The following is a 27,795-nucleotide window of genomic DNA, read 5'->3' on the forward strand; positions in this document are numbered from 1 at the left end:
TTGGCATGAAAACTGGCAGTAAGCTTGCAGTAACTTTGCATAATGCATCTAATGGGAAATTTAATTTTGCAACACTTTGAATGTTGTTTTGAATAATCATTTTGGATGCAAAGACTAGACCTGGCAGTGAGCATACTGACTTGAAACCACACTAAAATAAATACTAACCAGCCAAGCCCAATGACACTTCTGCTTTGGCACACTGAAGAAAAATATATCCTCACAGCACATACATACAGACAACCACAACACAATCTCAGAGGAAGTCACGGCACATTAAAATTCTCGCCCCACGCCACCCAGCTTCAGGCATGCACACGCGGTTGACGTTTGACCTTGATTTACCTACGCTTTGGGGAACTGTGCTGACACTTGCTTTGCTAAACCTCCTTTTATGTCATGTCAGCCACTATTTCTTTGTAGGAGAAAATTACTTAAGGGAGCCTGATGGTGAATATGTGAGAGAAGATGATGGAGATTGGAGAGTGATGAACTTCAAAGAAAAAGACCTCTACCACCTTCCCCATTACCTCCCCCGTGGTCTTCTGAAGATCGTTCACTAGCTTGTTGTGATGGGAAGCTTGATCTGCCAAGGACTCCTCAGTGTAGTTGACAGGTGGAGGTCTGTGAAGAGCAGCACAAAAGCATTAGGATGTTGATACCTTGGCTCACAAGTAGGCTATAGTAGCCTATCCTGTAGGCATATGATAGACTGTACACTATCTGTGGCTTGGTAGGCTAAAACTAACCACTAGAGCCTAATGAGTAGGCCTCTAGATATTGTGGTGAAATTAACGAGCATTGTGTTGCATTGTGTTTTCCTCCCCTGACCTCTGGAGAACTGTTTAAATTAGCAGATGGTTGAACTCTACCTTGCCACTGAACCCAGAATGAGAGCCTTCTGTTTGGTCCTTTCCAGCAGACTGACATCTGTTGACATGCGGTAAAACAAAACAATGTGTTCAAAGTTCAGCCAAAACAAAAGAGAACTTTCACTTGCCACTTTAAAGTCCAGCCAAACCAAAACTGCCTGGCCTGCCAAAAACCAGCCTAACATGTCCCGCATCGCCTGGTAGACAGAACGTTAATGGGGAGTCCAATTAACACACCAGTGTCAGCAGCTACATGACAGAATTCCACAGTCCACACACGAGAACTTCACGCGCACAGAGGCACATACAAAGCCGATGGTGGACTATTGCACTAATGGAAGACAACTTGAAGACGTGCAAAAATAGAAGACTTCACATTGCAACAAAGTATCTTGAACGACTTTGAATAACAAATTCACCTACTAAGTTACTGACTTAGCACGTTCTGCTTACAAGGCAACGTTTTTTTATTACTATTGGAGCGATTTCGGCGGCATTGCGCTGACTTCTGGAACTATTTCCTGGAAGACACTAAATCTGATGCAGCCATTCAAAACGACATGCAGTTCAATCAAAACAGGTTCTTGCTCAGTGATATCTGAACGGCAGAAGGGAGGGGAATACACCATCAAACATAGCCTACATACACGATCGTATGACATCCTGAAAGTTTTTCTTTTGTGATTTGTCCCGATGTTTAAGTTGCCGGATGATATGACGTTTCCACGTCTCCATGGGCTCAGCTGTGAAATGTATCCTCCCTTGCGTGGTGGTTGAGGTCGAATCCCGACGGCATTCCGACGCGGCCATCACGGGCACGTTCCGTGCGTCCGTCAAGATACATCACAGTCCTTTTCCATAATATGTCACTTGAAAGTACCTTCAGTCATTAGGCCATTATCCCACCAGACCTGCATGCACTGTCAACAGGCAGCGAAGTCAGACTCAGGGACAACAACTTAGCCAGCCAATCAGCAACCACTTCAGATCAGGAACAACAGCTCCTCGAGCCAATCCTAGGCTGCTGCATCACATGGCGTCAGTGGCTTTGAAAACACATGTGAAGAAAAATCTGAATCTATAATATTCAATCTGTTATATGGAGGGGAATAAGATGGAAGTAAGTCAGACCATAGTTGTCAAACTTTTGGGAAAAATTTGAACCTTCATTCTTTCCCACCATTGAAGAGGGTGGAGTAGCCTACTTTCCATTTCAAAATACCTGTAGGCCTATTAGGCCTACCAGCTGCCAAGGCTGCTAAATGTCAGCATCACAGCAAAATGGTCAAAATGGTCCTGATGGGAGACACACAGTGGTGTAGTCTACGTAGAACGCGGGTATAGCCTACAGAGTATACCCACTTCTAAATTTCAGGTATTTCAGTATACCCACTTAAAATTGATCGATCCATTGTTTTGAATAGCACAAATACAGTATACCCACTTCAAAAAAATGCTCAAATATACAGTATACCCACCATAAAGAAGTAGACTACACCACTGGAGATACATTTTAATCGATGGGAAAGCCAGCTATCCATTTCTTAGGTCTACAATGTAATTTCTTGCCAACAATTCATTTCTTTTTCATTATGGAAGCTTCTAGAGTAGTTGACCAGGGCCAGACAGCCTTTGCCGTGCCCGGGAAAAAGTAATCCGAAAGGGCCCTTGGAATTTGATTGTAGGAGTATAGCTTTGGCTTTCACAGCACGTTTAAAAAAAAAAAATACTTTTTTATAACCTTAAAACATTTGCTACCTTGGTGCAACACTTTAGGAGAGGGGAAAGCATTCCTGAATTTTCTTTGCTCCTCAATTAGTATGAAGTAAAGTGGTTGAGAAATAGGAACAAAAGCAAATCCACCAAATACCCAACACGTTACATAGAATGGTATACAGTTTATTAAAAACATTTAAAATGTAACGACAGGGAGACATGTCAAAACTTAAAAGAAAATATTTACATGTAATTTATACAAAAAGAAACCAAACGGTGGTAAACAAAGATATGAAAGGATTGCACATCCAATAACTTGATGGGGGAAACACATTGGCATGTGGCATAATACTGCAGTTTTAACCATAAAAGACAAACAAAACCATTAGGAAGAGAAAACAAACAGTTTCCATGTGTATCCATGTGTGCAAGCCCTGTGACCAAAGCAACTTAAATACACTTCTCCAAGGTGCTGCCAAACTGAATAACTTGAACCACTAAAGAACAACATTGTCCACACTAAGGTCCACCACATCTACAAAGTAATAATAAAAACAAAACATTATGACCAGCCTAATTGAAAAGTTCAATTTGGTGAGGCTAGGATTTTAATGTAAAAGGGATTTGGCAATTTAAGAGTTGGACTTTACCCATGAATGAAATATTACATTGGTGAAGTCAAACATACTTTCAAAGGTACCGTAAACATTGGCAGGACCATAGGTTCTTCTTTAGTTAAAATGCATGGTGTTATACACATCTTCATCCATCTTCAACCACAAGCATACATACAACATTTACACAGATATTCACATTCAGTCAGCATTGTTTTGTCTCTAAAAAAAACAGTAAAAATTTAAGGTGGCGGTAAATTCTTCACAGTAAAAGTCCAAGATGGCTGTATATTTGTATACATATATAAACAACAATAAAAATCACACTACTTAATTGTCAAAAGCCAATGACTCTTATAAGAGCAAGAAAGTTTGATTGCTAATGTTGGGGTGCAAGACCGGGTACAAAATATGTCCGAAATACTCCCTCCTTCACTAAATAAATAGCCCGCACATTGCATTCTGCACTGTGGGTGTCACGTCGAGGTAACAACCACACATCTCATCACACCACCATGACGGAGGACTTTTAGCTCAGCTGGCCTCCATCTTCTCAGCGGCCATCTTGAGCAGGAGCTCCGAGTAGCGTTCCAGGAGGGCCACAGTGCGCTGGTCCCTCAGCTGCCGCCCGGGGGAGTCCTCAGGAGGAGGTCCGCCCACGGGGGTAGGAGCAGGAGTGGCAGGGGGAGGAGGTGGAGAGGGAGGAGAGGAAGAGGAGGAGGAGGTGAAGACCGAGTCCAACTCCACCTGGACGCCTGCAAAGGCTCCCTGAAGGATGGACAGCATCTGGGTCTGCTGGTCTGGGAGATCAGCCTGGGAGGAGAGCTGTGGATGGACAGAGGAAGAACTAGGGGTTAGATCAGTGTTTCTCAACTGGTGGGTCGGGACCCAAAAGTGGGTCGCGGAGGGTTCCTGGGTGGGTCGCGGAGCTGTGATGCAATGCACTAAAAATGACTATGATGTTGAAGACAGAGTCAAACATGTTTAATAGGCCTTTTCCTCTCCACTACTTCATAAGACACATTGTATATCAGCATACAATGCAAATATTAATGCATATTATGAAATGCATGATAATATTTTTTATTATTATTGGAAGAATCTGACCGTGCGACACGCAGTTTGGGTCACAACGTATTGACCACGGCAAATTGTGGGTCACAAGACTATTCCAGTTGAGAACCACTGGGTTAGATGATTCAGTGGCATGCTACTGTATGATTTACGTCGGTTGAAAACACATCCACTGACAGGTTAAGAATAGGAATGAATTTTGGTATAGGCACAGTTCGGCATGTTTATAGGTTGGTGTACACACATTGTTCACTGACAGGTAAGGTTTAGGAATGAGTTTTGGCATAGGCACATTTCGACATTACAAATATGTCGTTTTGGGTAGGGTCTCGATCACACTGGATCTTCATGATGAAGATCCAGTGTGATCGAGACGTTGCATTTTAGATGGTGAAGTTTATTTTTGGAGCGTATCGGCAGTGTGCAGACCTACCTTCTTCGACATTACAAATATGGCCATTGTAGCCGTGGTAGCCTAGCATCACGTGACAGCATTTGGTCTTCTTTTGGCATGCCCATTGATTGTTCAATATACAGTTAATTGGCATGCCAGCACTAAATCCTATAACTCCCTCTCAGAGAAAGAGTAGAGAGAGCACGGGTGAGTGAGCAGAAGTGAAAGAAAAGGCACAAATGTCTGTTTACCGAATCTAACCTGCTCTTATGACTCAGCTGACCTGAGCAAACGAAGAGCAGACTGAGGTCAAATGTCTAAGCCGGGACGGTCAGTTCAAAGTTTGGGAAATATTGTGACCTTATTTGTGGAAAAAAGGATTGCACACTCCTTGTGATTTTTTCCTTCAAGTTATTTTTCCTTTTTATTCATTCATTGGCAAGCATGATGACGTTTCGACCTCTCGGTCTTCCTCTAAAAGAAGACAAAAATCCAAAAGGAGTGTGCAATTTTTTTCCCCCACAAGTACGTCAATTGTTTTGTTCAGCACCTGGAATTGTGCACAAGTAACTCAAAAGTGAAATATTGTGACCTTACCTTGCTGTATAAGCCAACAGCTCTCTTCATCGACTGCCTCAGCTCGTTCACTATCTGGTTGCACATCTGCAGGTTCACCATCTCCCCTTGACCAACTAAAAGAAAAGGAGTATAGTCAATAAGTACATTAATTCAACAACAGCCTTTAGCTTCATGTAAATGCCATCTCTCATGCATAAATTCCATTCGTGCATGCATAATGCCTCATGCTTTCCCCCCAAATATACTGTTGGATACATTACAAAAATGTATTGTCATTAGCGCACAATAGACTTTAGTCCAACTGACTGACAACTGAAAACATTAGTGTTCCATTTTTGGACAAACTACTCAAAAGTTTAAACAAACGGTACAAATCCTCTGTAATCTCCCTGGCAACCTTCCTCACCTGGATCTAGCGGACTGGAGCACGACGCTGGCCGATCCGCAAAAGATCGAGAATCCGCAGTCGAAAACGCTGCCAGGCTGGCAACGGAGTCTCCATGCAGCACCGTGTGTTCCCGGGACTCCGACCTGGTGTGTCCCTCGCCATCCCTTGCCCCCATCCTTCCACTGGGCTCCTGACAGTGGCAGCTGGCAGGGAGGGTAGTGGACGCCCTGGAGGAAAGGGTAGGAGCAACAGCACTGGCACTGGCACCGCGGGGAGGGTGCATGCCGTCCTCGACAGTGCCAAGCCGAGTCTTGCCCTCGCGACCCAGTGATCGCATCTCCGTTGGCGTCACCAGCGCCGGCCCTCTGGTACTGGCCATGCCCTCGGTCCGCCGCCGCGCCTTCTGGGCAGCTGGGGTGCGAGCCACGGGGGCGCCGTCGGACGCGGCCAGGTCCAGGCGCAAGGCGGCTCGGGCGCTGTGGTTGCCGGGCCCCGGGGAGGTGGCCGCGGCGGGGGTGGAGGGAAGGCTGGATGCGGTGCTGAGGATGGTGGAGGAGGCCAGCGGAGAGGCTGGAGGCGGGGGCAAGTTCTCCTTGAAGTCCCCGTGCTCCAGGTGCAGGTCGTGGGTGGAGGAGCTCAGCCCGCTGGCTGATTGCTGGGAAGAGGAGTCTTCAGTCGTGGTGGTGGGGCCTCTGCTGGTAGTGTGAACGTCGCCTGGGGCTCCTTGCGAGACCTTGGCTCGGGAACTGGTGGTGGCGCTCATGTAGCCATATTGAGCCTTCTCCAGTCCTGGGTGGCTGGGTTTGGAAGAGGAGGGGCCTGTTGGGGTACTGTAGGCTGAAACGGAGGCCACATTCTCAATGTTGGACTGCGAGCACAGGGTCTTGTCCGTTACCTCTGCAGAGACAAAAAAAGAAACATATGTTGAACATTTTTGGAAATAGGAATTGAAGACGTGGAGCCATCACCATGGATTTGTTCATCACATCAAGTCTGATTGGGTGGGATGATCTCATCTCATGCCTGATTGGTTGATCTACTGACTTGGTGAGGACGTTCACCTGCCCTCTACTGACTTGGTGAGGACGTTCACCTGGACACCCTTGGTGTAACACACAAACCACCTACACCCAAAAAGGAAAACAGGAATGTGCAAACCCAATCACACAGCGAACAGAGAGACAACACAAAGGAGTAAACGGGGATAGAGAAGAGAAGAGAAGAGCCCCATCCTGGTGATGTTCGGATCGCATAGCCTTGTGCAGCACTTCCAGTTGTAAATACTCCCCACACACACACACAGGCACGCACGCACGCACGCACGGCTGAGGTCAAACTAGTTCCTCTCGTCCTACCCCGTTCCTCTGGCCTCATGACACAAGGCTCGACGTCATTGATGATTGAAGTTTTATTCAAGATCTTGCAAAAGCGCAATTCAAAGGGTCATTATCTAATTTGCAAAAGCGCAATTCAAAAAGGTCACTATCTAATTTGCAATCATGATGTTGAAGGGGGGAAAAAAAACCTAAAAGTTGCCCAAAATGACAGCGGGGAAAATTTTATCATTTTCTCCACGGAGGTAGGATAACAGCAGGACGAGAGGAACTAGTTAAACCTTCTCCCAAACGGACACACCTCCCAGCGTCCTGCTGCCAAATCCAATGGCAGCTATGCTGTGACGACTCTTCAGGGGGCGCGGGGGTCGTTGGGTGGGCGCAGAGTTTTGCTTCTTGCGGAGGGGTGGCCGAACCTTCACTGGCTTCACAACTTCATAGCCAATAGCTTTGTGAACAACACCATTTCAGTCGAAAATCAAAATTAATACACACACCTCAAGGGAATATACACTTGTCCAACCAAAGCAGTTTTTAATACCTCCTTCTGTCCAGACCACATCGTCCCCACCCAGAATACAAACTCTAAAGCCGTGTCCAGACCAAGAGCGAACTACGCTGTGTGGGTAGCAGAAGAAGTTTCGCCTTGAATTCGCTGTATTCGCTCCAGACGCAGCATTGACATGTTTGATTCAGCTAATCACATAACGGCTCTGGCTTGACAGCCTGGGACATTCGGAGATATCAACGTTCCGATTGTTTTTTTGCTGAACAGCGTCAGAGGGAATTCGCCTGCGATTAGTTTGAGTTTAATCCTCAAAATTCGCTCTGGTCGCTCAAGAAGCTTCGCTCCTGGCGAATTCGCTTTGGTAGCGCAGGTCGCGTGCCCTCCCTAGAGAAATAATGACTTCCGCCGCTCCGTTTGATTCGTTCACTCCTGGTCTGTACACTGCATAAGAGGAGCCTGATTTACGGCAGTTTTGTCACAGGCATACTGTTCATGATCATCTCCTCAGTAGCACATAAACAGCTATGCTTAGTTTGGCCTGACTGGGCTAAGCCTCACTGATTTTGTCAAGTCTAGCATGTCAATAATCCTTTTTCTGATGTCCATTATGAAGCCTTTAGCTGTGAGAGGGTCACGTGCGGAATTAATTTCTCAAAACAAACGTAATCGCTCACCTAATTTCCAAATCTGAGGGTTTTTTTTCTTGACATTTGTACATTTAAATGGAGATCAGAGATGCTGCTTTGTTTGTTTTCCCCCCCATATCAGGTTCAGTTTTAAAATCTGTCTTTAAATACATTTAGACCACAGCAAGTTTTATATTCAGACCAAAAGAAGCAACTCCTACAGCTGAGGAAGGAAACGTTTCCATCTTAAGAAAAAAAAAAAGACTGCCAATGGCTCGGCCATCAGAGACAAGTCTGCAGGGGTTTGGCCAAAGCATGTTGAGCAACCAAAGCGGAAAGGAAAACGTAAAATCTAGTTAGATGGTAATGTAAGGCATGACGTGGTTCAGTAGTAACCTGCTGGAATGTGTATATTTGAACACAGTCTCTTCCTTGACTTCAGCATGTATGGTTAATCTCATAAGAGCTCACAACATCGTACCAATACACGATGGGCACAGACGACAGGCTGCACAGGGAGAGGACCAAGACCACCAAGATTTTATTTCAATCAGGTTTGCCTTTACAGTACAGTGATCAGGTTTTTTAATCAATACAATAATTAATAAAACCGTTGATCACTGTACTGTAAAGGCAAACCTTATAAAAAAAATAACAACTAAAAAAAAAACTGAAGTCAATTTACATCTGCATTTAAAACGGGTGGGGGAAAAACCCCAACGGCTGGCAAGTAATTTGGCTCAGGTCCAGCCTGCTACTGTGGAACAGACAACTTGCACAGACAGAGGGATTCCTATGAAAGATGAGTAAGAGCAGCAATACAGGATGCTACCTACTTCCTCAGAATATGAGAGAGAGAGAGAGAGAGAAAGAAAGAAAGAAAGAAAGAGAAAGAGAGAGAAAGAAAGAAAGAAAGAGAGAGAGAAAGAAAGAAAGAGAGAGAGAAAGAAAGAAAGAAAGAAAGAGAGAGAGAGAGAGAGAGAGAGAGAGAGAAAGAGAGAAAGAGAGAAAGAGAGAAAGAGAGAAAGAGAGAAAGAAAGAGAGAAAGAAAGAAAGAAAGAAAGAAAGAGAGAGAGAGAGAGAGAGAGAGACAGAGAGAGCTAGAGAGAGGGAGACTTGAGGTTGTGACTCACCTGTGCCCTTGCTCTCTGCAGTCACAGGGGCGGCCTGCATGGCACCATCAGCTGTCTGCAGGGGCTTTGTAGAGGCCTGCGCACCGAGAGAACACACTTTATTACTGCACAGCGAGGGCAAACTGCATTGGCCCACTACACAGCGAGGGCAAACTGCATTGGCCCACTACAAATGTAAACAACAAGGATGTCCAAGGAGAGGGCAATGGGAGACACACTCGCTCAAATACAAGTGGCACGCAAGTCAAATTGTCAATGTGTGCTCAAGAGAATTGATACCTTCTACACGGACTGATCTATTGATTGGTTGCACAGACAGCATTTTCCCCATAGACCCGTGCTTGCTCGTTTGACATGGGGTCTCCCAACTGACCTTAGGTGCCTTTGAAAAACCTTCCACATTAACTTTTGACACTGTGCTGTGTGACAGCCATAATAGCTGATTAAATTGTTGATGCACTGTAAGAGAGGCTGTGAAGTAGTGTTTTCTACGTGCAATATAATGTGATTAAGAGTTACATGACTACTCCTAAGGTAGAGTGCAAGTACATAATATTACATGTACTGTACTTCAAAGTTTACTGGCACCGCAAGGCACAATTTTAGAGTAACCATAAAAAGTCCAATCTCCTAAATGGGCTGAACTTTCCAACAGAAGTCTATTCATAATCTATAGTCCATAATAAATTGAATTGGAATGGAATTCTTTCTGAGTCTTTGCTAGTGTTTAAAAGGGGCATGTCTGATATAGAATGGCAGTTTAGGATCTTGCGTCATATTGACTCCGGAAGTAGCGGCTTAAAGGGGTATGCCACTATTTTGGGGCTTAATACAGTTAAAATCGTTGGCCAGGGTTTACCAGAGGTGGTAAAGTGTCTTATTTTTCATGTTAAGCGTTGTCTTGCTTTAAGACAAGTTAAAAGAGGGAATATGTCGCTAAGCTAGTGAAAGTCAATGTATCCGTGTAGCATTGTAGCATGCTACACGGATCCATTGACTTTCACTAGCTTAGCAACATACTCCCTCTTTTAACTTGTCTTAAAGCAAGACAACGGCTTACATGAAAAATAAGACACATTACCACCTTAATAAACCCCAGCCAACGATTTTAACTGCATTAAGCCCCAAAATAGTGGCATACCCCTTTAAGGACAGGTGTCTGCCCACCAATGAACCGGTCACGTCTGCAACTTTGTGGCTGGACAATGTAGACAGTCATGAGTCCTCCTTACCTGGAGGTTAGGGACGACAGCAGGTGATGCCTTGGTGCTGCTGCTGCTGCTGCTGCCGCTTTGGCTACTGTTGATACTGCTGTTAGGGGAGGCCTCCTGCAACTGAGGCAGTGCTGCAACCCAGGGCCCACACGCAGTCGTGCCACCACCTAGGCCGCCACCTCTAAAAGGGCAAAGAGAGAGTGAGAGAGAGCGAGACAGCGAGAATGAGAGAGTGAGAGAGAGAGAGCGAGAGAGATAGCGAGAGAGAGGAAAAAAAGTGATTGTGTATTCATTCGTTTGTTTGTAAAATATAGTCAAGTCCAGCATATTCAGTTGGGTATCAACATTGCTCAATAAATTTCTCAATCATTTAAATGAGAAGGGAACTACATTCAGCTCCAGTTCTCTATTTTGTCCTATAGCCTACTATTAAATCACCAGTAGATCCATACAAGAGAAGATGGTGAAAACTGAGGTACTGACATTGGGGTAGTTGCAGCTGAGCCTGTAAGAGTGTGTGCGTGTGAGTGTGTGTGACTGACCGCTGACGGTTCTGGAAGCGCGAGAGAAATCGTCTGGAGATGCTCAGGCGTGGGTTCATCAAGTTGTCCTCAGACGTCGGCTGCAGACTGCCGAGGTCTGTGTCAAACTTTTCTGTTTTGGGACACAGATAGAAGTTATTAGAACCACAAATTCTCGGCTACGGCTTCGTCAGGAGACTAGCTTCATTTCAAGAAAATGTTTCTCTTACACAAGATCCACTGGACTGGATGGCCATAGTCACCAGTAATGTTAACACATCGATTCCCAAGTCACGTAAAAGTACGTTTTTGCTTCCCATGTGTTGGCTCTCAAAACGTTTTACATTTTTTTTATGGATTCTGAATCTACACATTCTAATGCACATTGTCTGTGATTTTCGTAATAATGTGATGAACAGAACTGACATAGATCATGAAAACACATTCAAAGTCAAAAATCCTACAAAGTTAGGATCTGGATATTTCATCATCTGTGCATTTTATTACACACAGTATTTGAGTTTTATTATAGTGAATCAAACCACTTCCTGATCATGTCACATCTCAAGTTACTTCCTAGAGAATCAAAACATGTCCTGTCAGTGCCTTGCTACCTAGCCTGCTCCTAAACATATGATGGAAGGATAAGGAGTTGTGCGGTCATCAAGATAGGTGTAAAATGGAAGCTGGTAATGAAAAACAGCATGCAACACAGCAGGAAGTAACCTAATTTTGGGTGAGTACTTTGGCACGTCTACTTTTACCTACAGAACGAAAACTGCCAGTGAAGTGACATTAGCTAGCTAGCATTTCAGATGATGTGGCTCTGAACAATAGTCTGACCAGATGATTTTTGCATCGAAATAGTTTACTTGGAAGCTACTGGAGTTGTTCTTCGGGCGTGCAAATGCATTTAGACCCGCAATTTAAACTCAGAGAGTCAAAGAGCGCACCCGTGACAAAAAAAGCTTTATCTCCGTTCGAATAGTGAAAAACGCTTTTTCTACCTAAACCACTGCTCACATAGACTTGAATAACTTCAGAATGGAATACGCTAGGAACAAACTGCAAAAACATGACAGCTGAGATGTTGGGCTTTCGAACAAGCCCTGACATTATTCTTTAGGTTTAAGACAAAATATTCGGTGGCTGTTCAAAAAAATGATGAAATTGCCTGGGAGACTACAGCTAAAATTCCAAAAAACGGCTGGTATTGAATGTGTTAAGAGACTTAATCCGACCAGACCGATTCATTATAGTATTAGTCATACATATTGTTGTTGTTGCAAATACTCATTTTACAATTGAGTTGTATCTTTCTTATATTCCTCCAGCCAAGTCTGATGATATTACTTCTTAGCATGCATCACTGAACTGGATGGTACCAAAATGTGAATAGTACCCAGTGGTCCCATTCTGCTCAATGATGCATGCTAGGAAGTAATATCACCAAAAGGCTGGAGGAACAGCGGAAAGATAAAACTCTTATTTCACTTGAGGGGAGGTGTAAAACGAGCACATTTCCAAAAATGTGGGACTGCTCCTGTAAGATTTGACATCTGAACAGAGAATTCTCAACACTTGAGCACAAATCCTCATAGATGCTGCTCCCAGTCTTGAAGTGATATGATCTTATTTCCAAAAATGGGACTATATTATACCTCCCCTTGAGTTCAATAATTGAGTTTTACCTTTCTCCTGTACTTTCAACCGCTCTCTTAGTATGGTAGTGCACATTTTACCTCCATGCCAGCAGTTAACATTGAGTCCTATGAGACCAGCTGGCGGCTAACTGGTCTCATAGGAGTCAATGTTAACTGCTAGCTTGGAGGTAAAATGTGCACTGCCGTACTCAAAGAACGGTTGAAAGTGCGGGAGAAAGGTAAAACTCAATTATTTAACTCAAGGGGAGGTGCAATATGAGCTTATTTCCAAAAATGGGAAAGTATCACTTTAAAGTGATAAATTAACATTTCAAGAAATATGCTCATTTTACACCTCTCCTTCTGTTATATGACTCAGATTGACCTTTTTTCTGTTTCTTCAAGCTATTCCTCCCTAGTCTGGCGATGTTACTTCTAGTTACAAGCTAGCAATTATCACTAGCTTTCAATGATAGATGATAGCTTGGAGGTAAAACATTTGCACTGCTAGACTGAGAGTTTTACCTTTCTCCTGTACTTCCAGTCATTCTCTATTATTTAACTCAAAGGAAGGTGTAGAATGAGTTTATTTCCAGAAATGTTACAGTATGGCTTGAATAGGTTGGTTAGTGAGGCTCACCATCGTTGGCCAGGGTGTTGACCAGCGTATCAAAGTGCTGTCTGAGGAGCTGCTCGGCTCCTTCCTCTGGCAAGCCTCCATCCTCCTCCTCCAGCCCAGAGCTGCCCGCAGAGCTCACTTGACTCAGGGAGTCTGTGTCCGCTGCTGAGGAGAGGAGAGGAGAGGAGAGTGAAAATAGATGTAAGGAACACAGGACATTCACATAGACGATAGACAAGGAGAAAGGAGGGCAGTGAGAACCGAAACAAATGAGAAGAGATGTGTATGGAAAAGAACACCTTCACAAAAAAGAACCTGACAGTATAAAAATGGTAAAAAAAAGGAAGTAAAATAGAACACTGAGCGGAATGGCTGGCGGAAACTTCTAGTCTGTAATTCCAATTAGCAGAGCAGCTGTTTGACTGGGGGAAGATAGCAACATCATGTTCTAATTATATCTGGACATGATGGAGTGTTCTAGCCGTAACCAAAGAGGGTGGATATATAATAAGAGGAATCGAAACACATCCACTCAATGCAAAAGCGTGTGCTGAAAGTTTGGTCTCCTAAGGGGGCGTTGTCCCTCCTTCTTCTCTTCTCGTGGTGTTTGCACAAGACGTGCGCTACTGCCATCTACAGCGCTAAGGGGACTCCATTTATTCTCAACCTCAAGACTCCGAAGGTCTCCTAATCGAAGGTCTCCTAAAGGGGCGTTCACCCGACGTAAAGTGGATACCGGAAAAGAACCCAACTGCTTTATCTGACTCTCATATACAATTCTCTGCCGTAACTTAAAGTTGATATTTGAACAAAGTTATGGCAGTGAAGGTACTGGTGCCCTTATAGGTTGTGTAAAGGGGGTTCTCCTCACCGTCCATGGCTGGCTCCTGATTGGATCCCTGGCTCTCAGCTGACCCCACACAACAGGCACTGTCTGGACTCAGCTCCTCCCCCAACTCACACAGGGCTTTCACATCAAACTCCCTGTGGTAGAGAACACACGCACACACACACACACACACACACACACACACACACACACATACGCACAAAAGCACACACCTTGAGTGATTGTCTTCTACTGCAGAATCCCAGGACTGCCCAGTTCGGAAAGAAAAGACAAGGTTCAGCTGACAGTAGAATTGTTATTCTATACTTTAGGTAGATGGTTCACGAATTTAAAAGGGGTAACTATTTCAGCCATTTTACAATTATGACTATTCCAGCCAGAATCTCAGTTGTATGTTCTATTGCTTCAAATTCCTCTATTCAGATCACAGTTGCTGTCGTCAAAGTGAATCATGTTTTTCCACTCTGCGGGGCAATGGATGAGGACAGGCCGACGGCATGGTGAAGTCATGCTGCGGTGCAGCCAGACACTCTAGTTAGATGTACATGCAGCATAATTGAACTGACAGCGTCTGCAGTGGACAACATACTGATGAGGTGCAGGTGGTTCCCCGTCTCTTGCAGTGAGTGTGTGTGTGTGTGTGTGTGTGTATTGGGTACTCTGCACACAGACAGACAGTGTGGAGAAGGGGAGGGAGAGAGAGAGAGAGAGAGAGAGAGAGAGAGAGAGAGAGAGAGAGAGAGAGAGAGAGAGAGAGAGAGAGACAGAGACAGAGAGAGACAGACAGACAAGATCGAGAACATGCATGCGTGTTGTTCACATGCCACACATCATCTATATGAGACTCTCCCATCTTCATGTGTGTATCTGTATGTGACTCCTCTCCCATCTGCATGCGTGTATCTGGGGTGGAACTCATTTTTTTCCCCACCAGTCACTGTGGCAGGTAGATCTTAAAATCTACCAGTCACTAGCCATTTCACCAGTAAAAGAGACTCTGGTGGGTTGAAAAATTAACCTGTCAGCCCTGAAATTTACCCTCCATGGCGGGTGGACGGGTGCTTATTTCCAACCCTGGTGTGTATGTGCATGCGACTCCTCTCCCATCTTACCCGTCCGTGGTGGTGGAGAGGGCGGTGCTGTTGGCTGGGTACAGGATGTAGTCGCTCCTCTCCAGGGAGCCCCGGCTGGGGTCAAACAGCTCCCCCACGGCCGACAGCGGCAGGTAGCCCGGCCTGTGGAAGCCCTCCTCCTCCTGGAACTGTTCTCCGGGATTCTACACACACACACACACACGCACGCACGCGCACAAAATAGTGGAGGTTTAGTTTCCCCTCTCGATTGACCTGTAGTAACCCCTCCAGGAAGTCTCCTTCAGAATTCTTCCACCACCACACACAAAGATGATGTTGGCATTTTAGTTCCCCACCCCTCGTTCGACCTGTAGTAACTCCTCCAGGGCGTCCCTGTGAGCATGTGACCCGTTTTGTGGTTATGGGGATCTGGGTGACGCACTGCCTTTATGCCTGTAGCAAGTGAAACAACATGGCATATAAAGAGATGCTGACTCGCTGTTGCTTTGCTGCAGTGAAAGAGGGAGACCAGAGAGAGAGAGAGAGAGAGAGAGAGAGAGAGAGAGAGAGAGAGAGAGAGAGAGAGAGAGAGAGAGAGAGAGAGAGAGAGAGAGAGAGAGAGAGAGAGAGAGAGTAGAGAGAGAGAGTAGAGAGAGAGGTGAGAGAGAGGAGTGAGAGGAGTGAGAGGGGCAGGTGGGTGGGTTGCCCTTCATCTCCCCTTCGAGTTTCTACTCTCTCAGGCTGCCAAGCATGTGTGTGCTCCTGTCTGTGTGCGTATGTGTGCGCGCGCACATGTGTGCACGTTGAATGCGTGCCTGCATGTGTCTGCCCGTAAGCAATCATCCCATTACTCACTTGCACACCCTCCTGTCCCCCGGCCCCCAACCTCCCTCCCCTTCCCATTCTTTCCCATAACATTACATTAGTCTTCAGCCCTCCCAGTCCCTTTATCTCCTGACTACTGTCTTAGCAGAGGGATACCCACTCCAGTGAGCTCATACAGGGTGTGGGATATGCAGGATTATCTGATATGTATGATACACAGGGATATCCCCCAACTACACAATCTTCTGCTCCCAGAGGCCCTGCAAAAATGGAGTGCCAGTTCTTCTTCAGTCTTTTTTTTTTTTTTTTTTTTTACACAACACACTAATGACACAGAGATCATCCATCCCCCTGCACACACACGCAGACATGTACACGTACAGACACAGCATGACTTCACTCAGGAGTTCCGCGTTCAGGTCACATGCTGCATGGAGTGGGTGTGTATCAGTATGTGTGTGTTTACTTAGCGTGGCGAGAGTGAGTGGGCAAAATGAGTCATTCAAAATCAGGCACATGTGACTCGTGTGTGTTACGTGTGTGTGTGTGTGTGTGTGTGTGTGTGTGTGTGTGTGTGTGTGTGTGTGTGGTGGGGGGGGGGAAAATTAAGGAGCAGTCAAAAGCTGAGTCAAGGCTGCAATGTGGAAAACAACGTAGAGGGCAGCATAGTCACAGGAAGACTTTTTTTTAAAGGCGCTGTTAAGACCAGATGTCAAAATGTGAACACACAGACAAGGAGGGTACTACAGTATGTAAGTTTAGTCTGCCTGAAATAACACGCACAGGTACAGTAGCTGAGACGTTATTTAACAGGAGATGAAGCACTTACAAAATCCCCCATAGAAAAAACACGGACAATTCACAACAGCAGTATGGTGGGTGTGTGTAAATATCCCGACCATTCCGCTGCCATCAGCCAATCATTAGGAAAACAGAATGAACAGCGTTCCAATCATCTTGCAGCTTTGAGTTCCACTGTTCACGTCAGGCTGGTGGAGAAGTACCTTGACCAGTGCCAAAATAACATGTAGTTGTGTAGAAAGTTTATTTTGCCTCTCAAGACACAACACTCTAATAATCAAATAACCTTTTCACGATGGGTTTAACCATATGACTTTCACAACCATTAGGTATTTTGCAAAATGCTAGTTTAGGACTGTCATTCATTTTCAGAGGGTCTGGGGAGCTAATTTTGCATTAGAAAGACCAAAGGCGTCTCAAAGATGCCTACCAAGTGAGGCAACTTTTTTTTCAGGCAATTTGTTGCGTTCCCAATTGAATAGAATAATGCAGCATCCATGCATCACCAGTGATCTCTAAAAATGACGTTTCCACTCTCTAGCATTCTAGAGATGACCGCTGTATCAGCTGCAGATGTGAACCATTACAAAAGCAGCCATCAAGTCTCAAAACGCATCCACACTCCATAACACACACAAATCAGGGGTGCGTTTCTCAAAAGAGAAGTTGTTAGCCTGTTAGCAACTTCGGTAGTTGCCAATGGGAAAATGCATTGGAAACAGCAAAGTAGCTACTGAAGTTAGCAGCTTTGGTTTTGAGAAATTCACCCCAGCACTCTGCCCCACCTTCTCCTCCTGCTCCTCTTCCTCTTCCTCCTCCTCCTCTCCTTCGCCCTCCTCCCTCTCCTCATCCATGAGGCTGTCCAGGCTCTGGGGATGGAACTGAGCATCCTGCTCCACCTCCTCCTCCAACTCCTCCACCTCCACCTCGCCCTCCTGCTCCCCGTCGGCCCTCTGGGGGCTGGGCGTGAGGGAGAGCTGCTGCTGGCTCCAGGCCCCCAGCAGGGAGGAGATGGCGGCCTGGGGGTCCGCGGGCTCCACCCAGCGGCCCCTGCGCTGGACGGGGGGACCCGCCGGAGAAGGGGTGGCCTCCACGACTGTCGTGGTGGTGTTGGATTCGACCTATAGGTGGTGTTGGCAAAGGATGGGTAGGTGGTGGGAGGGGAGAGTGAGGAAAAAAAAAAAATCAAAGGGCAGGTAGTGATAAGGGGAGGGAGAAAAGACATTATCGATAATTAGTTTCATTACATACCACAGATCAGTCTGCATTTTGGCCAATTGTTAATAGCATCACAGCATCTTTGTTTAGAAATGAAGAGTTCAGATGCAAAACCCCCTAACTCCATTTCTGAAGACCTGAACTTCAAAATTTTTAGAGAACCCCGTTGTTGGTTTGGTTTACATTCATGTACTTGATAATACATATAAATAGTTATATTATATAAATAAAATATAAAAATATGCAATTTTGATAGTTTTGTATTAATTTCAAATGAATTAAGATTATTTTCTGAAAAGACACTTAGGGGGGTTTGCATCTGAACTCTTCAAATGTTTGTACACTCCTTACCAGTTTGCGCGCCCACATGGGAAACCTGCCGTTGGTCTGCAGCAGCGTGGGGTCAACGACCTCTGAAACACAAGCAGACACGTCCTCACGGGTCAACACTAACCCTAACACTAGCACACACGTCCCCACAGGTCAACACTAGCACTAGCACACCTAGCAAACAACTTCATTACAGCTCCAGACACGTCCCCACAGGTCAACACTAACACTAGCACACCTAGCAAACAACTTCATTACAAGCAGACACGTCCCCACGGGTCAACACTAACACTAACACTAGCACACCTAGCAAAAAACTTCATTACAGACAAGTCCTCACGGGTCAACACTAACACTAGCACACCTAGCAAACAACTTCATTACAGCTCCAAACACGTCCCCACAGGTCAGCACTAACACTAGCACACGCAAACAACTTCATTACAGCTCCAGCTTTGAACTACAAGACCTCCGCCGGCCCCAAGGCAGTTGAACAGCTCACAGATCAATGGTAAAATACAGTTCGGCATCAAACTGTATCAAGTTAACCAGGGGTTCACTTCAACTTGAGGTTGCTACATCAACGAAAGCAAGTTTCCATTGGTTGCCATCTGGTTAGCAGTGACTGAAGAAACGCACACCCCAGAATCTGAAGATGTCAGGACAATCTATCTTTAAAAGTTTTCAGTTACGCTTTTAACAAACAAACCACCTAATGAACGCGAGAACATTTCGTTCTTGGTGGAGCTAAATACCATTTTACACAGGAAATAGGGCTACAATAAAACACAAGTGTCCTAAAAATAGTACACATGGTATGGCTAGGTCATTGCTTCTGGCTTACTTTTGCATTTCCAGTCAAGCATCTCTCTTACTGCTGCTATATGTGCACGATTTCACTCTTGTTTTGACCTCTAAATGAAAGCGTCAGCGAAGTGCAATGTAATGTAATGTAATTTGTTCCTCTGTTAGTAACATAGACTGACATTTCGGCCTAAGCCTTCTTCAGCGTCTGTGGCTTTTTTTTTTTTTTAAATAAACATGAACTTTGCCGTTTGCTCGCACCCGAAGACCTTGTAAGAAACAGTTGGGAGTTGAGCACACTTTCTAAAAAATTGTGTGTGTTCACCTTGGGTCGAGTCATCCCTCGCTGGAGTGTGTGGCTGTTCCTCACAGGCTGATTGCTCCTCGTCCTCCAAGATCTTCTCCTGCAGCACAGTTATGGCAGGCCCTGTGATGTACGTCTCTCTTCTGCACACAACACAAAGCCGTTTTCATGAACATTAGTTAATTATATTGTGGATCACGTAAACTTCAAAGAGGAATGTTGCCATCTCATGAATCGTTAAAGCAAAGAAAGTTCCCGCAAACTGTTCACATTTGCATGGCTTACTGCAACATTTCGGTCTACCGACCTTCTTCAAGCAATCCACTCCAATGCACCTGACCAAAGGAGGTTTGCAAGAATTCTTCACTTACTAAATCTCATGAATCGTTACCAGTGTTAGTCTCAGGCTAATAATCATCTGGCAGCTTACAAGCAGCTGTTCATTGATGCCCTTCATTGACACACTTCAACAAACTAAGGTTTATATCAATGACTTAAAATGTGTATGCATTGCAATGTTAAAAAAATGATGCAATCACCACTGAAATAGAAAAAAGGTCTCTTGTGGGATAATAGTACTCACACAACCATAAACACCATGTACTCATTTTTTTTTTTGATTAAAAAAAATGCAAAAACATGTCTTTACTGATAAGCTCTGGTTAATGATAGGTTTGGCCTGGGAACAGTTAATTTTTCTCCTATAATAACATTTCAGAATAATAAAGTCTTCTCAAAGACCGTATTCATACATGTCTCAACTCTCATGGTATGTCTACCTCAACTCTCAGAGTAGGTTTTTTTGCACATTTGTTTAACCAGAATACGTTCTTGCACATTGCCTTTTTATTTTTTCTTCAATTTTATTTTTTATTTTTCCCCTCCCTGACTTAACCTGTGTTATGCATATTATATGTCCATGTGGGAATTATGTGTATTTATGTAAGCTACTTGACACCTGAATTTCCCCTCAGGGATCAATAAAGTTACTCTACTCTACTGTGTGTGTGTGTGTGTGTGTGTGTGTGCGCGTGCGTGCGTGCGTGCGTGCGTGCGTGCGTGCGTGCGTGCGTGCGGACCGGATTATTTGCTCTGTGGTGGCAGCGCTGGCGATCCTGATGCCGGCCCTCTGCCTCCTCTCCTCCTGCTTCTTCCTCATACAGGTGGTCATCTGGGAGTCCAGACGCCACACAAACACACAGCTACACACACAGACAAGACAAGACAGACAAGAGCCACTTCAATCAATCATTTTCATCATTACTGTGAACGCACAACAAAGAAAAGTTTTCAAGTTGGGGTGTTTTTGTATCTTTATTAGGCAGGACAAGTAGGGTGAAGGCAGGGCAAGGTTGGGAGAGAGAGACCAGGTAGGGTTGGGAAATGAAATTGACCAAAGTTAAATTCATTACATTACATTACATTACATTTCACTAAGCTGACGCTTTCATTTTATTCAAAGCGACTTAGTTATTATTTGTCAGGGTATTGGTTACAGTCCCTGGAGCAATGTGGGGTTAGGTGCCTTGCTCAAGGGCACTTCAGCCATGGATGGAGATGTAGAGAGGGGTCAGGGGGGATTCGAATCTACATCCCCCAGATTGAAAGACCAACTCTCTAACCACTAGGCCACGGCTGCCCCTTCAAATTCAAACATGAGTTCTCATGAGCAATACATAGTATGGGGCATGAGTGTAGTGTGCCACTGTAAACCGAAACCACAGAAGCATTTTAAACAGCATTTACCCCTTACATACTACTTGCAACGTAATACTAAATGTATGACATTCTCATGGGCTGGATCTCAAATGGCGCACTTGTGCACTTCAGGCACTATGTTTCAGTGCGTAACTAATACGGCATACACACTGAAACATGAACACTGAAGTGCACAAGTGCACCATTTGAGATTCAGCCTTAGTTTCTGCTTCTCGTGACCATGCCTGTCTCTCCTGTGCACTTCTTCTAAGGCATCTTTGATCTATTGGCATTTCTAGAGGAGCTTGTAGAAGGTCACCGTCAAAGCTCTCTGGCTTACCTGTCCCCTGAGACTGTGATGAGGTGTCTGCAGTCCTGGCTGAACCGCAGGCCTGTCACAATTTCTGGAGAGAGAGAGAGAAAGAGAAAGAGAAAGAGAAAGAGAAAGAGAAAGAGAAAGAGAAAGAGAAAGAGAGAGAGAGAGAGAAAGAGAAAGAGAAAGAGAAAGAGAGAGAGAGAGAGGATTTGAGGATTGACTCGGCTCTTCGTCAGAGACCATTTGAACTTAAGAGAGACAGCTGATAACAAAGCTAACCATGGACGGAGACTGTTTTAGTCTCTGTTGCAATGGATAGGTTTATACATTTCACAAAAAAAAGAAATAAAAAGGAAATGTTTGTAGTTGGTTAGAACTAAGAATTTGTGTCAAGGTCAACAAAAAGGTAAAAATCTCATTGGCTCATCAAGACTTTTTTTGTATAAATCTGATTTATGGTTTTGCATCAAGTTGCTAAATGATAAAGAAAGAAACAAGCTTAAACAAAAACAACAACATTCATTCATTCGCCTCTCCTGAGGAGCAGAACAAGTCAAGGACAAAAATGAAGAGCAAAGTACCTGAGTGGCCAAAAAGGTTAGCCACACACTCTCCAGACGCGTAGTCAAAGATGCTGATGCTCTTGTCTGAGCAGCTGGTGGCAACGTAAACACCAGAGGGATCCATCTGCACCTGTGGAGGGAAGCAGACCGTCTTTACAACAACACATCAGCACTTCTAAATCCACCTTCAGCTTCAAATATGCCCTCCCAGGGCCGCTGACAGCTTTGGCTGGGCCCAGGGCAAAGTAATCTGAAAGGGCCCCTTAAAGGGGTATGCCACTATTTGGGGGCTTAATGCAGTTAAAATCGTTGGCTGGGGTTTATAAAGGTGGTAAAGTGTCTTATTTTTCATGTGAAGCGTTGTCTTGCTTTAAAGACAAGTTATAAGAGGGAATATGTCGCTAAGCTAGTGAAAGTCAATGGATTGTAGCATGCTACACGGATCCATTGACTTTCACTAGCTTAGCAACATTTTCCCTCTTTTAACTTGTCTTACAGCAAGACAACGCTTCACATGAAAAATAAGACACTTCACCACCTTTATAAACCCCGGCCAACAATTTTAACTGTATTAAGCCCCAAAATAGTGGCATACCCCTTTAATGTAATGAGGACCCAATTTTGGACCCCCTACCTCCCAGGGCCCGGGGCAACTGACCCCTTTTCCCCCTTCATGTTGGCGTCCCTGTGCCCTACCATGGACAACCACCACATGGGTGAAGAGGCTTAGCAACAGACACAGAGCACACACACACAACTATTCAATGATTTAGGATTAAAATTAAAAGATATGACCCCATTTGCCAGCAAACATTGAATGCAATTCCCATTTTCCCAATGCCTGATTTCAGGTCAGATGTGTGAGACATCTAAACCTCCTGATGCCTCACCTTCAGCAGATTGCCTTCTTCACTGGGGGAGCCCTTGAAGCACCTCATCATCTTGCCACTCTTGATGTCGTACACCCTGAGAGGAGGAATACAACACCATGCATGATTGTTGCAACCCTAAGCCATACTAGTACGCACACATCACTTTGCCCTACCTGCTGCACATTCTTCTCCCATAACACATTTGTGAATAAGATGCATAGAACGGGCATGCCTTAGTCATCTGTACACTTATTACATACAAGCACCTTACATAAAGTTGAGTCTAATCTAATCCCATTACTCTATATAATCCCTTAATACTTGAATGTGCACACACACAGTAAAATCATCATCAGGGCCAATTCCTAAGCATTTTGCATCCAATTGCATTGGTGGCTATTAAAATGGGTGTGCGGGAGTAATTTATAGCAGTTTAGAGAATCTGTCACACACACCCCCTCACTCACCTGACGTTGCGGTCCTGGCAGGCGATGGCCGCCTGTGAGCGTGTGCTGTCCAGGTCCATATCGTACAGGGTGGTCTTCTCAGCTACGTAATGGTTACGGGAGAAGGACAAGCCCTCTGACGTCTGCAGGGCACAACAAGCACACAATGCTCAAAACACTTTTACACAGGAACAAAAGCATTATGGACAACAAGAAATAAGTAATCCATTGACCCCCACCCCCCCAAAGGGATTCTATCAACAACTTAAGAAAGTAGAGCCATATTTTTGTCTAACATGCAACTTTTCCTTCTTTTCCAAAAGACCCCATTTAATTTCAATGTTTCACCCATTAGCCTTCACCAGAGTTGTGACTAGTATGCCACCCACACACACACCTACCTGTTCAGCAGTGCGGAAGTAGATGCTCTTATCGGCTCCACAGCTCACCATGTTCACCTCTGATCCCTCACCTATTCACACACACATAGCCAGGAAGACAATGTAGCCTATAAATACATCTACACATAAGAACAGATTATGGATCATTTTTTATCTATACATGACAACTATATGCATGTTGTAAGACATTCAGATTTAAACATTTTCAAACAATATCTTCCTTCCCAATCAAACCAATAAGGAATGAAGGGACTAGCAGAGCATGAGAGGTTATAGAAGAGATTGCACGCAAGCACACTCGCGCACGCACTCACGCACGCACGCACGCACACACACACCTGAGAACTTGATGGCAGTGATGGCCCCGGAGTGGTCGTAGACGGTCTGCTCCAGAGTGTAGCTGTTGGAGATGTTGAAGATGTGGATCAGACGGTCACGGCTCGCAGATGCAAGCAGACACAGGCCTGGGGTAATAGACAACAGCCACGGGTTACATTCTACATCCTGGCACGCTCAGACACATGCAGTGTACTTACCCTGCAAACAAACCCCTGGGGTGCGTTTCTCAAAAGCATGGTTGTTAGCTAGTTAGCAACTTGGGCAGTTGTCAATGGGAAATTGCAGAGCAAACATCAAAGTAGCTAACAGAGCTAGCAACTATGGTTAGGAGAAATGCACCTCAGAATAGACAAAATCTACAAAGAGTCGCTGGACGGTGTTCAAAGCAAGAGGGAGGGGGATCCACATTGTGCATACCTACATGCAAGTCTTGTGTTGCAAACTACTAAAGGTCATTCTGAGGCAAATGGGGTCAGACTACCTCTGACCAATAGACATGGGAGGGCAGTTTTGAGACTTTCGAGCCATCAAATTATGAAAAAAAAAAGGAGCACAAACCTGTTTCGGTGGGTGAGAACTCCAGACAGAGCACCTCAGAGTCATGGGCTACTATCTTGGCAATCTCGTCTAGAAACTGCAGCTCAAAGATCCTGAGAAGAGATAAGGCCAAGTCAGTTAAGCAAGGTACAGACCAAACGCAATTCAGAAAAATATGCCTGCCAGCACACGCACGCACACACGCACACTATGGGTAAAATACATGTATGGTCTCTTTACATCTTCATCAGAAGTACCCCTGAAAAAGGTACCTGATCCCAAATTGCTCCATGGACAGCGACCAATACCCCAAAATAACCATAAACCCATACAGTAAATAACCGCAATACAATGTGAATGTTTCTGCATTTGCTTTGAACTTCATGAACTCAGCCCTTTGAAAGTAAGAGCACCGAGGTGCCAATTCCCAAAGCAATATAAATTTAAAAAATGAGGACCAGTCCAAGACACTGTGCAAAGGTCACCGTATCTGCTTTCCAGTACTCTAGATTGCATGTGTGTGTGTGTGTGTGTGTGTGTGTGTGTGTTGAAAAACACAAACAAACGAAAAACAGGCATTGCAATACTTGCAATTTGTAATTAACAATTAATTAAATGTTAACACACTGATGACATGCTCAGAAAGTGCACAATTGGAATACAATAGTGTAAAGATTAAAAGTGAAGACAACAACGCTACGTAACTCTGACACTGATAAACATCCTCACTGCCAAAGTAGCGAAATCGTATAGATCATCTTGCAGATTTGAGACGATCTTGTACTCAATTTCACGATTCACAATTGAATACAGTCGTATCGCCCACCCCAATCGCAAAGCCTCATACAGATGCATCATCACTGGGCTATCTACCTAGACCTTAAGCTGGGTGGCATCTTTCCTGTGTAGTGATTAGGAGATCATGGGTTTGAGCCCCGGATGGCAAACCATCCCATATGAGCACAGTCACATGTGCATGCATTGGTGGGTGCGAGCGTTCATGCACTGGTGTGTGCGAGCGTGCATGCGTGCGTACTCACCTGAGGCTACCGTTGCGGTCTCCTGCTGCGAGGTGCTGTCCGTCGGGACTGACGCCCAGCACCCTGATGCCCGACTTGGCCTCGCCCCCGTCCCCATCCCCCTGCTGAGGCTGAGGGTCTTCCTCCACGTACACGATCCTCATCAGGTCCTAATGCACGCACACACACAGACATACACACACACACCGTTTAGATTACATTATGTCATTGACATACGGTAATCAAGAAATATGTACAACACTGCTGACGTAAAGCCCAGGAATCTGCTTACATGGAAGTAAAGAGAGAGTCCTTGTCTTATTTGCCAGGTGAGCTGGAGAGCCACCATGAACGCCTTCAACGACATCTTTCACTCCTATAGTGTGTTACAATATGAGACCTTGCCTCCTCCACTTGTGCTTGTTTCCTCGCCCCGCCTCCTGGCCCAACCTCCAAGGAGAAAACGATAAAGTTTCCCAGCTGTCAGCCTAGCCACAACAACTTTTGAGGGACTGTTTTCCATTCACCATCCCAATTGCAAATGAGAAAAAGACTTTACAATTGAGCTTTTGCAAGATATTGAAATATAATGCTGTTGTCAGTGATGTCATCATGACATATTACTTCCTGGTACGAGGAAACAAGCACAAGTGGAGGAGGCAAGGTTGCATATTGGAACGCACCCCTATACTGACTTCAAGCGTGATCAGTGGCATACCGTCTGAAAGGGTGGAAATGATGGCCGTGTCTACAAGTCTGACGCCCTAACCGCTTACCCATGACTGCCCATGACAATGTGCGTCTTCATGTCTTATCTTACATGGTTGTTGAAGCTGTAGTACACAGATGTTTAATAGAGTGTATGTGTGAATGTAATGTGTCTCGTGTCTCGTCTTACATTGCTGTAGAGGTTGCGGTGCAGGTGTTTAAAAGAGTCGTGTGAATGCATGCGTCTTGTCTTTGTATGAATCTATGAGTCTCACGTCTCGTCTTTGTGTGAATGTAATGTGTCTCATGTCTTGTCTTAAACACCTGCACCGCAACCTCTACAGCAATGTAAAAGTCGTGAATGCATGCGTCTCTTGTCTTTGTGTGAATGTATGCGTCTCGTGTCTTGTCTTTGTGTGAATGTAATGTGTCTCATGTCTTGTCTTACATTGCTGTAGAGGTTGCGGTGCAGGTGTTTAAAAGAGTTGTGTGAATGCATGCGTCCCTTGTCTTTGTGTGAATGTATGCGTCTCATGTCTTGTCTTACATTGCTGTAGAGGTTGCGGTGCAGGTTTGGTTGGAGGCCCTGGGAAGCGGAGGCGGTGGCCGTGACGGAGGCGGAGGCAGTGTGTCCCTGCTGGGGGTCCAGGTGCCAGAGGCGGATGGTGTTGTCAGAGGAGCAGGTGAGGAAGGCACTGGAGGGCAGACAGGGGACGTACGGAGACTCCACCTCCGGGTACGTCTGCAAAAGAAAAACACAAGAACAGGACTTTTTGGATGAAAGGTGAAACATCTTGAAGCGATGAGATAATTATTTCTCAATTAGTGTCCTAATGCTGTGGAGCATGGGCAAAGGTCTGTTATGGACATGCGCCATCTCCTTATATTAGCAGGCTTGCTGCAATTCCCTGTAAGAGTCTGCAGAGGGAGCCATCTTATCGAGCAGGAGGATATACGAATGATATATGAATAAAAATGCATGTATAAATATCTCCCCTCTTTCCCTGAGGAGATGAAATTAAGCAACCATGTGCTAATGCAAGCATTGTCTTAATGAAATAAATAAAACTAATCAAGTAGAGACGAACAAGAGGGCTTTGTTCTCCTAAAACAGCATACATATTCGTGTCATAAAACATTTGTGTGGGGCCTCGTGTACAAAGACTTGTATAGATTTCCAACTGAATCTTCGCACATGAGAAAATCTGCAAAGATGCATATGCACCCAATTTTTTTTAAAAACATTCAGATGCATCACTGCAGACATACACGGAATACATTTGAAATTCAGTGCAATTGCATATTCAAGTTAAGACGATCCTAGTACAGCAGAACGTTTGCGTGAAAAGTTACGGTACATAGACCGTTTTGTGCATAAACAAGCTTTTTCACATGAGGCCCAAGGTCTGCAAAGTCCTTTCACAAGCACAGGTGTATGGCTGAATCTTTGCGCATG

At 44.9% G+C, this 27,795-nt stretch overlaps 2 protein-coding genes across 4 annotated transcripts in view; both read right to left on the reverse strand.

Annotated features, from left to right (window-relative positions):
- The window catches only part of LOC134454646 (protein Atg16l2-like), a 64,482-nt gene extending 62,666 nt beyond the window's left edge, over nucleotides 1-1,816 (reverse strand). Inside the window, exons 1-3 of the mRNA XM_063205773.1 lie at nucleotides 1,520-1,816; nucleotides 873-930; nucleotides 531-624 (exon numbers count right to left, since the gene is read on the reverse strand). Coding sequence (XP_063061843.1) covers nucleotides 531-624; nucleotides 873-930; nucleotides 1,520-1,682 — 315 coding nt within the window. The 5' untranslated portion in view covers nucleotides 1,683-1,816. The remainder of the gene's footprint in view (nucleotides 1-530; nucleotides 625-872; nucleotides 931-1,519) is intronic.
- A 939-nt stretch (nucleotides 1,817-2,755) lies between these two features.
- wdr62 (WD repeat domain 62) overlaps nucleotides 2,756-27,795 on the reverse strand; it is a 36,734-nt gene continuing 11,694 nt past the window's right edge. Inside the window, exons 10-32 of one of the 3 annotated variants that reach the window (XM_063205775.1) lie at nucleotides 26,887-27,081; nucleotides 25,653-25,801; nucleotides 24,634-24,725; nucleotides 24,075-24,200; nucleotides 23,737-23,807; nucleotides 23,357-23,478; nucleotides 22,908-22,983; nucleotides 22,036-22,147; nucleotides 21,479-21,542; nucleotides 20,520-20,642; nucleotides 19,462-19,583; nucleotides 18,354-18,415; nucleotides 17,570-17,905; nucleotides 15,198-15,361; nucleotides 14,107-14,219; nucleotides 13,257-13,397; nucleotides 10,995-11,106; nucleotides 10,471-10,633; nucleotides 9,239-9,314; nucleotides 7,273-7,419; nucleotides 5,656-6,534; nucleotides 5,268-5,362; nucleotides 2,756-4,027 (exon numbers count right to left, since the gene is read on the reverse strand). In XM_063205775.1, the coding sequence (XP_063061845.1) occupies nucleotides 3,737-4,027; nucleotides 5,268-5,362; nucleotides 5,656-6,534; nucleotides 7,273-7,419; nucleotides 9,239-9,314; nucleotides 10,471-10,633; nucleotides 10,995-11,106; nucleotides 13,257-13,397; nucleotides 14,107-14,219; nucleotides 15,198-15,361; nucleotides 17,570-17,905; nucleotides 18,354-18,415; nucleotides 19,462-19,583; nucleotides 20,520-20,642; nucleotides 21,479-21,542; nucleotides 22,036-22,147; nucleotides 22,908-22,983; nucleotides 23,357-23,478; nucleotides 23,737-23,807; nucleotides 24,075-24,200; nucleotides 24,634-24,725; nucleotides 25,653-25,801; nucleotides 26,887-27,081 (3,831 nt within the window). In that variant the 3' untranslated portion in view covers nucleotides 2,756-3,736. Of the gene's footprint in view, nucleotides 4,028-5,267; nucleotides 5,363-5,655; nucleotides 6,535-7,272; nucleotides 7,420-9,238; nucleotides 9,315-10,470; nucleotides 10,634-10,994; nucleotides 11,107-13,256; nucleotides 13,401-14,106; nucleotides 14,220-15,197; nucleotides 15,362-17,569; nucleotides 17,906-18,353; nucleotides 18,416-19,461; nucleotides 19,584-20,519; nucleotides 20,643-21,478; nucleotides 21,543-22,035; nucleotides 22,148-22,907; nucleotides 22,984-23,356; nucleotides 23,479-23,736; nucleotides 23,808-24,074; nucleotides 24,201-24,633; nucleotides 24,726-25,652; nucleotides 25,802-26,886; nucleotides 27,082-27,795 lie in introns of all 3 variants that reach the window. The other 2 variants (XM_063205774.1, XM_063205776.1) reach the window with 2 other exon arrangements.

The sequence above is a fragment of the Engraulis encrasicolus genome, chromosome 8, assembly GCF_034702125.1.
Source record: "Engraulis encrasicolus isolate BLACKSEA-1 chromosome 8, IST_EnEncr_1.0, whole genome shotgun sequence".
In the NCBI taxonomy this organism is placed as follows: Eukaryota; Metazoa; Chordata; class Actinopteri; order Clupeiformes; family Engraulidae; genus Engraulis; species Engraulis encrasicolus.